This window comes from Xenopus laevis, chromosome 6S (genome assembly GCF_017654675.1).
Source record: "Xenopus laevis strain J_2021 chromosome 6S, Xenopus_laevis_v10.1, whole genome shotgun sequence".
Taxonomy (NCBI): domain Eukaryota; kingdom Metazoa; phylum Chordata; class Amphibia; order Anura; family Pipidae; genus Xenopus; species Xenopus laevis.
In genome coordinates this window covers 63,529,011-63,538,749 of record NC_054382.1, presented here as the reverse complement: position 1 = coordinate 63,538,749, position 9,739 = coordinate 63,529,011, and the positions used below count along the sequence as shown (strand labels likewise).

Genomic DNA, 9,739 nt, shown 5'->3' with positions numbered 1-9,739 from the left:
ACACGTGGAGTGTAACACCGACAAAGGGCGTTGAAAGGGACACATATACATTGAAACCAAAAACATATTATATTAAAGGACACCAGTCACATTGGTCTCTAATAGAGCCAGCTGTGTCTGCAATGTGATTATTGCTAACAGTAATGCATATGTGTGTATATAGTTATACATACTGTATGTATGTATTTTGTTCCTACCATGAAAACTGAATGCTTTAGTGAGAAAGGTTGTGTCTAGAAAGAAAGAGCATGGTGTCTGCAGGGAAGTGCAATTGGGTATGACCAATGGTTCAAACCTTACCACATCACTACTATCATTCTATAGAGCCCGCAAATGTATTCTAGAATCTTGCTGTATCCACAAAACTTTATGAAACCTTCCATGCTTAGTTGGCAAGGTACCTGCAGTGGGATACCAGTGTCTTATTGTAGCCTCTGTGCCTTAAGTAACCTTCCCACTGGCATAATTCCATGGCCTAAACCTGTGTTTTGTTGTAGCTGCCCTACCTTTATAAATCGACACATTATTATTGTCGTTGATCCAGTGATTGAATACCTGAAACCTCCCACACTGAAACTGTGAAACTGCATGCAGCTGTATGCCAGCACATTCTTCTATCCACTTATGTGGATTGTTGATTTCCTTTCACTTTTAAGAACTTGACACACTCAAACTGCAATAATGCCTTGGATTTTATCGGCAGTTATTTCATCAGGGCCACATTTGCTTTCAAGGCTTAATTCTATGTTTCTGACATAAACAACAGTATAATGTACAAGACTTAGTTTCCCTTGGTGAATTTAAGGGCCAGTGATACTGAAAATGGAAGTAAGCACATTTTTGCAGCCATAATACACAAAGAACTAACATTTCTCCCACTGATAGCCTCAGAATGGTTTCATGCCTTTTTATGTCTGTTACAATAATTGAATTTTGTTATCCTGCCAGACACATAAATATCCTGCATCTTGTTGCTAAGGAATACTTGAGGTATTAAGTTTTAATGAATATCTGCCTGAATGAAACACGATAATGCCTAGCTTATAAACATCAACCTAGAATGCATTTAATGAGCCTCAGATAGCATAAGTGAAATGTGAGCCTGTTAGCGTCTGTCAGGATGGCTTAACATCTCACTGCACCGTATATTACATCACAGAACCAGCATTGAATGTTTCAAGTGATTTTTATTTTACAATAGCTCCACACTATAACTCTTTTTTATTTTTTTTCCACTGTTTTATTTCGTCAGTTATCCAACACAGATCACATTGAACACAAATGAGGTCTAAATTTTGAGTCACAGCGGACCACAGCTCCACATAAAGACAAATCTTCAAAATTGTGTTGACCTGGCAGGAAAAAAGACAAAGATAAACAGCACAGCAAACATGTACCTGCAATGCACTGCTTGCCTATTAAATATTAACGGCTTCATTTACATTTAAATAAACCGAGCAACCACAGATGGAATTTCCACTGCTGCCTTTTGGAACTGCTGTCATGGAAAGAAGCCAAAAAATCATGCGTCTAGAATGGACAAATGAAGCAATCTCAATCTCCACACTACAGTGATCTGAAGAGGATCGCTCATAAGTCTGGAAACATGATTGTAGCGCGACCTTTTTTCCACGTTCTACATTCCTTTCATAAATTCCAGTGTAAACACATCTGAACATAAATAAATTAAGTTTTCCTGTCAGTCACATTCTCAAACTGAAGCTGAAGTAGAAAAGGACGGATGGATGGATGATATACAGCACTGAGAAGATGGCATAGTGATTTCATTTTAAATATATTCATTTTCTCGGTGAGGTTGTTTTCTTTTCCCTTCCTAAAAGTCTATCTTCTCTTAAGCTTTTTATCCATCAGCCATCAGACACAGGTGGGGTTACCCAGCCATACTTTTCATGGGTCTTCACCAAACTTTTGAATGTTGCTTCTGCCTCTTTGCGGCTAAAGGCTTTTTTGGATTTGCCAGCTTTTCTGCAGATGCGTCCCTGTAAAGTGCAAAATACAAATTTTAGTTTTAGTTTAGCAATAAAAAATTACAGTGTGGGTCCAATTCACAATATTTCTCAAGATCAACAGCAGCCTGAATAGAGCGATACCGCAAGTGAGCACAAGTGATAATAAATAAGTAAAAAATAAGAACATCCCATGATAATTAAATATAGGTATGGTATCCATTATCCGGAAACCCATTATTTAGAATGGTCCGAATTACAGAAAGGCCATCTCACATAGACTCCATCATATCAAAATAATTAAACATTTTTAAAAATAATTTCCTTTTTCTCAGTAACAAAAGAGCAGTATCTTGTACTTGATCCAAACTAAGATATAATTAATTCTTATTGGAAGCAGAAACATCCTATTGGAGGGTGCCCAATAAGGGCTGTGGTTGATAATTTTATAACCCATATGTGGACTGGCAGACTAAAGGTGGGTCTGTTTGGCAGTACAATAGTCTTTATGCCTCCAAAACTTGCCTCTAACCATAAATTAAAAAATGAACACATGCTTTCAGGCCACTGGGAGCAACATCAAAGGGTTTGGTGAGCAACATGTTGCTTATGAGCCACTGGTTGGGGATCACTCATCCACAGTATCTTGTAAGTATTTTGTACCTGCTTTAGGTTGGAACAATTTCACTGGAATTATGTTAAAGAAGGCAGCAAAACATGGCAAATTGTGTGAATATTCATTAGTTCCCCCCTCCCTTAGCAAATATAAAAGGACTGGGGGTTTGACAACCACAGCTTCAGATTTATGTGATTTCTCTCAGTAGCGGCAATCAAAATGCCCCACACTGCACTCAGTTCTTGTACTTCCAGTGTAAGGAAAGTTAATAATCTTTTTGTAATAAACTCTTCCCTGTGATTACCTGGGCATTAGTCAAACTTAAAAGGTGTTCATAAAAAATGGTTTTGAATTGACTGTGAGGATGAAGAGAACCACAAAACTCTCCTGCACAATAACTAAAACACATACTTTTCTCAAATAACTAATTACTAGGTTGTATATGCGAAAGAAAAAAAGAACCCCAATTGCCTCCCACTCGTACCGCAGTTCCTCAGATATTACACTACTTATAAAGTATTTTGTGATTGCGTGAGGGCAATCACTGAACGTTAAAAAATACTAATGTGCTTGGTTTGCACAAATTACAATTATATTAAAGTGCCAGTGCTATAAGAATTAATTCAGTTAAATGTACTTAGACTTAAAGGTTGATAGATACTCAATACAATTAATACTTTACACAAATAAATAATTAACCTTTTAATCCAGTGTATTATCCAATACCTTATATTTTTACCCTTACGCCTTGATAAAGCTATCACTGCGAAACGCGCGTCGGCGTTTGGAATCCTTTTAACTTATAACTTTTAGAATAATTTCAGTCTTTGGGAAACGGAATAGAAGGGGTGGGAAAAGAAATCTATTTCTAATTAGTGCTCGGGTATCTCCTTTCTCTGTTGCTAAAGCTCACAAGAGCCCGTGGATTCGTGGTTTTTTTAGGCTTATTTAGCTCTCTTACAGAACAGGATTTAGTTAATAACACAAGACCACAAGTCCCGGGTATTCTGCCTCCTTATCTTTGTGGTGTCCCAGGGATAGAAAACAATTTAGGTAGCAGCTTTTGGGACAGCTCCACCCTCTCCAATTTTCTATTTCCTACTTGAAACCTTTTAACCTGAGCAATTTGTGTGTTTTTAAATTATTTATCCCATTAACTGCGGTCCTCTTTATATCAACTACACTATTTATTATTGATCATTAATTACTTGGCACTTTTTAGCACTTTACAACTAATTAATTTGTAAGCAATTATGAAATTTTAGTAATTGCGACCTTACAATAAACCTATTAGCACTTAAAGCACTTTAGTATTTTTATTCTCATTAATTCCTGGTTGGATTGATTGTGGGTGAAAATATAAGGTATTGGATAATACACTGGATTAAAAGGTTAATTATTTATTTGTGTAAAGTATTAATTGTATTGAGTATCTATCAACCTTTAAGTCTAAGTACATTTAACTGAATTAATTCTTATAGCACTGGCACTTTAATATAATTGTAATTTGTGCAAACCAAGCACATTAGTATTTTTTAACGTTCAGTGATTGCCCTCATGCAATCACAAAATACTTTATAAGTAGTGTAATATCTGAGGAACTGCGGTACGAGTGGGAGGCAATTGGGGTTCTTTTTTTCTTTCGCATATAGAATTAATTTAAATCTCTGACTTAGGTCAGACCTCTGCCTCCGCCGTGGGTTAAATTCACTTTTGAAAGGATCACCTTGTTTTTGTATCTAATTACTAGGTTGACCATATACATAGTTGCACATCATCCTTAATAATCCTGAAAAAAATAAACCAATAAAACGCCTTGATAGATACATAATTCTTAACTGCTGGTTAATTGGAAATGAAGACTAAAGTAGAAGAGAAATGCTTAATTTCTGGGGTGGCAGAGGAACTTGAGGGGAAAGTGTAAGCCCTTGCTAATTTCTAATTTTAAAATAGTAACATCTGCTTCTTGTTCAGGCTTACGAGTTAGGGAGCGGGAACCACAGATGTTAATATAATGAATATTATGCAACGTACGCAAAACTATAAAAATAGAGCAGTACAGAACAAATATTCTACCAGAGATACGGTAGTATTAATGACAAGTCGCAAAAGTAATTTGTCACTTGCCTTTAAACACAAAGGAAATATCTAACTGCACAGACATGCAGCTGTAATTCAAGAATGGAAAACTCCATTCCCACAGAACAAAGACAAAAAATAGTGCAAGCTTAACAGCAATCTGTGATTGCTGTTTCCCTTTAGCTTTTCAAAAGAAGACTAAGGCATTAGTTAACTGACCAATGAATTTTCCTATTATATGTCCATATAGATGGTCAAATAGCACTGATCTAGTTATTTGGATTGAAAGGTCAAGTTTTCAATAAAATTAGGGGCAGCTGTAGCTCTTCTAACACCCGCACATCCAGATCTGCCTAGGTCCCATAAATTCACTAATAAAGGCATCAGAAATTCTAAAAGATTCACACTGATGTGATGGAACAGCAACAAGGCCTGACCAGTGTTTGGATGAAACTCGTAAAGCCATTTTAGTACAGGCATAGCTTTGTGTCCTTGCACAGAATATACAGCCACAAATTATTATGTAAACAACCTTTTCAACAGTGGAATTTCAGCCTGATAATTATAGGCCTGTAAGTTTAACATCTGTGGTGGGCAAATTCTTTGAAGGCTTATTAAGGGATCACATACAAATTTATGTCCTGGTGAATAGCATTATGAGCAGCAATCAGCATAACTTTATGAGGGATAGGTGTCAGGACGCGGCGCAGTCTTACCTGCCGGCGCCGAAGCCACGGGTTCATGCCCGATTATAGGATTTCCTGTGCGACTCCTGGGTGTTTCTAAAATCCTGTTTATTACTGTTTTCTGGACGTTGACCCTGCCTGTTCCTTGACCAAGCTGATTTTCTGCCTGCCTGCTGAACTATTGCCTGGACTTGATTACGCTGATTCTTGAACCCTTATCTGTACCGCAATCTTGGACTTTTACCCCTAAGCTTCCTCCTTGGTCCTGACTACTCACTGGTGGGAGCTGATAGGCCCCTGACAATAGGTCATTTCAGACAAATTTGATTGCTTTTTATGATGAGGTAAGCAAGATGCTAGACAGCGGGGGAAACAGTAGATGTGATCTCTTTGGATTTTGCCAAAATAAGATACAGTGCTCCACTAATGACTGCTTTCTAAACTAAGGTCTGTTGGTCTTAATGAAGTAATTTGCAGATGGATAGGAAACTGGCTACAGGATCAGGTACAGAGGACGGTTGCTAATGGTACACTCTCTACTTAGAGTAAGGATTTTGTGGGGTCCCTCAGGGTTCTGTTTTGGGTCCACATTTATTTACCTTGTTCATTAATGACTTAGGGGAGGGTATTGTAAGTAATGTACCAGTGTTTGCAGGTGACACAAAACTATTCAGCCCAATTAATTTCATCCAGAATGCGGCATCTCTGCAGCAGGATCTTGACAAACTGGGCAGCTATGGCAGATAAAATTCAATGTCGATAAATGTAAAGTCGTGCACCTGGGATATAAGAATATGCAAGCCACTTATATCCATAATGGGACTGCACTAAGCAAATGCTTAATGGAAAAGGACCTTGGAGTTCTTGTAAATAATAAACTTGGCTGTATCAAGCAATGTCAGTCATCAGCTGCAAGGGCAATCAAGGTATTAAACTGTATTAAAAGGGGCATAGATTCACGAGAGGAGGGGGTTATTCTTCCACTGTACAGAGCATTGATAAGGCCCAATCTAAAATACGCATTGGAGAGGGTCCAGAGAAGAGCGACTAAGCTGGTAAAAGTTTCCAACTGACACAAGGGCACCCATTCTGATTACAAGAAAGGAGGTTCTGTCGAAAGGGTTTTTTACAGTACTGTAAAGTTATGATATTATCTCCCTGAATCAGTCTTACAGTCGTACATTAGATTGCCGCTAGTTTTAAGAAGGGATTGGATGACTTTTAAGCAAGTGAGGGAATACATAGTTATGGATGATAGCTCATAGTACATGTTGATCCAGGGTCAGGAAGGAATTTTTCCCCTCTAAGCCAAATTGGAGAGGCTTCAGAAGGAGTTTTCTGTAGATCAACTATATAGACATAAAATACTTGATGGGTGTGTGTCTTTTTTCAACCTAACTTACTTATATTACTATGTATTGGACTTAATGCTTTTTAGGAAATATCTATACATTTTTTTTATTTCTTGCTCTAAACAGGGCAGAATTCGAAAACGAGACATTTTACTTCCTGTTCCCAAGAAGGAGGATTCTGCTCCTTCAAATTCTGCTCCATTGTAAACTGATGAATACATTTAAAAGTCCTAAAAACACAAGACACCAAGAGATAAAAGAGGACCAACGGATAAAGTTAAAGATTACACAACACAATATGATTTGGACCTAGATTATAAATATGTTTGCATAAATCTAAAATCAATTAATAAATGAATGAAAAATCTTTAGTGGAATGAACTTTCGTGGACCTGTAGTATTTGGTAGTGTTCTTTACTGTTCTTAAATAATTATGAAGTGGTTTGGAGTACTAATTAATAAAACTTATTTTCCTTTAATTACCAATATATTCCTTGCTGCTACCCGGCAGGGATCAGGATCAAGAGTTGAAACAGAATTCTTACAAACATTAATAATTTATTTTGTGTAATGCGATTTTCCATTTTCAATGTAAGAAGCAATGTCAAAAATAAATGAAACATTCTGTAACAATGCAGTCCAGCTTTTTTCCATGTAGCGGCCATAGTAACCCAAAGCACTGGACAAACGCAGTGGGGTAAAACGAACATAAAAGACTAATGGTTGAGCAACTTTTAATGAGACTGTTGTTTTCTTTTTCTTTGCTTTACTATAACAAAATTATCTATTTTCTAGCGGGACAGGTCTGATACATATGATTTGCCAGTATAAAGTACTTTTGCCAACCAAAGAAACAAGAAAAGAACTATAACTATATAAATTGTGTCTGAGTACTTTTTCTGCACAGCAACTAATAAAATCAGCAATATTTATAGACCGATATAAAGAATACCATAAAAACGTTAAGAAATGCTGGCCATAGAGACTGAGAGTCCAACATACATAACCAGCAACAGGACCCCCCCCCCAATCCTGTATATGTATTACAGAATCAGTGAATTTGAGCTCTTGCTTGAGTTGCTATTGGAATAATCATGGATGCCAACAGAGGAAAAAGCAGATCAACTCAGTGGATAAAGGTATCAGTATCTGCAGGCTGAACTGTCATAAAAATAAAGACTGCAGTTCAACCTGCATCACATATCGAAGGGAAACTGCAGACAGCAGGATTGGTGATTAAAAGATTAAGATGCAAACAAATATCAAAAACTCAAGTAAAATGTCAATTCGAAATTAATCTGAAAGATTAACAGAGGGAGAGCAGCTCATCTCAGACTATATTATTGGGTAACAAACAAAAATTAATATTAGGTACAAACAGTAGGTTGGTGTGACAAGACAAGTCAAAATTAACATCTTAAAGGGAAAATATAACCTGTTTATAAATAGGCAAATGTTCCTAAAACATATGATAAAGTCACTGTTTTTGTTGGTATGCAACAGTTGCTCTATATTTCCACAGATAGCGCAGCCTGTATGCTGAACTTTTCATTGATCCAAACATCAGACCTGGTACACTATAAGCATTTATACAGTAAATGCTTATACAGCACCAGTTATGGTCTTTGGGTAAATGAAAAGTCTGGGGGCCCTGAGCACTTTTAGACACCATCTTAAATGTCTTTCACCATGACGTTGAATATCTAGCCATTTCACTGTACCTTATACTACTACATCAAAACTAGTTGATGATCCAGTGTGCAAATCAGAAAGCATTAGCTGCTTTAAATAATGTCTTCTGGGAGAACACAACTATATAAATATTTATTTTGTATCTGGGTTCTATATTTAAAAATCAAAAGGAAAACCATATTAAAGTTAAAGCAAGACTATGAACTCTGTGAACCTATAAAATGATTATGAAGTTGAAGTGTTAATGATAGGATTGGCTTGAGAACCAACTGACTCTGTGTATAATTAGTGTTATAACTAGTAGCTGAAGAAGTTGGAAGATATACTGAGAGATCTTCTAGTATAGTACAATATGATCTCTCTGTCTGTCCTATGGGAAAGTAATATCTGCCTTGTTGAAAGGAAGGAGACAGCCCTGTTGCTCAGAGACAGAGCATATTCTAAGGTGACCAGTCAGCCATATCACCTGTATGTGACAGAGGATATTCATGCGGCAGAAAGGTCACAAAGGCTAAGGCTCCTGGGTTTCATGTAAATAAAATTCACATCTTAAAAACATCAAATAATTAATGACCTAAAAGGTTATTATACTGTATTCATCTGTGGAATTAATTGTATCAGATTTTTGTATTTTTGAATGTCCAATATAAAAATATGCCGATATTATGATAAGTTGCAAAAATACTGAATATTATAATTTCAGCAATTACTCATTAAGGCATATTATACATGTCAGTGGTAGCTGGAGATACAACAATACGCATTTTGAGGCATGCCCTTGCTATATAGTGTTAAACAAGTTAAAATGCAACTTTTGCATTAAATAAACTCACTGAGATACAATAACAGGGGATATGAACACTCTCTCCCACTGATCAATGGATGGTTCAATTATTACACTGGAAAAGCAAAGCTGCAACAAACTAATAAGTACAATTTTGCTACTTATTGGTCAAACCAAGAACAGTGAGTCATCTCAAGTCTATGGGGCATATTTATTATGCTTTGTAAAAAAACGTCAAGATAATACACCACACATCGCCAGGCTTTGCCATTAAACAAAAAACAGCTTAACATTTTATTTTTAAGTGCTAAAACAGCTTAAAATGTATACATTTCGACCAGAAGCAATCTAAAATAACAGCGGCAAATCTGGTGTTCAAAGGACATAAAATTACACACACTGCGATAAATTCACCAATTTTTTACCCAGCTTTTTACAAAGTTTTTTCTGTTAATTTAGTTTAACACAGCATAATAAATATGCCCCTATAAGTAGAGGATGTGAAGGCATTATGTGGAAGAAACTCCCAATATGGAACCCTCCCGTGTCTCTAGCAGTTATTT

General features: G+C 36.5%; 1 protein-coding gene across 1 annotated transcript in view; it reads right to left on the bottom strand.

Moving 5' to 3' along the window:
• Positions 1–1,167: 1,167 nt before the first annotated feature.
• The window catches only part of ube2ql1.S (ubiquitin conjugating enzyme E2Q family-like 1 S homeolog), a 28,454-nt gene continuing 19,882 nt past the window's right edge, over positions 1,168–9,739 (bottom strand). Inside the window, exon 2 of the mRNA XM_018269400.2 lies at positions 1,168–2,000. Within this exon, the coding sequence (XP_018124889.1) occupies positions 1,869–2,000 (132 nt within the window). The 3' untranslated portion in view covers positions 1,168–1,868. The remainder of the gene's footprint in view (positions 2,001–9,739) is intronic.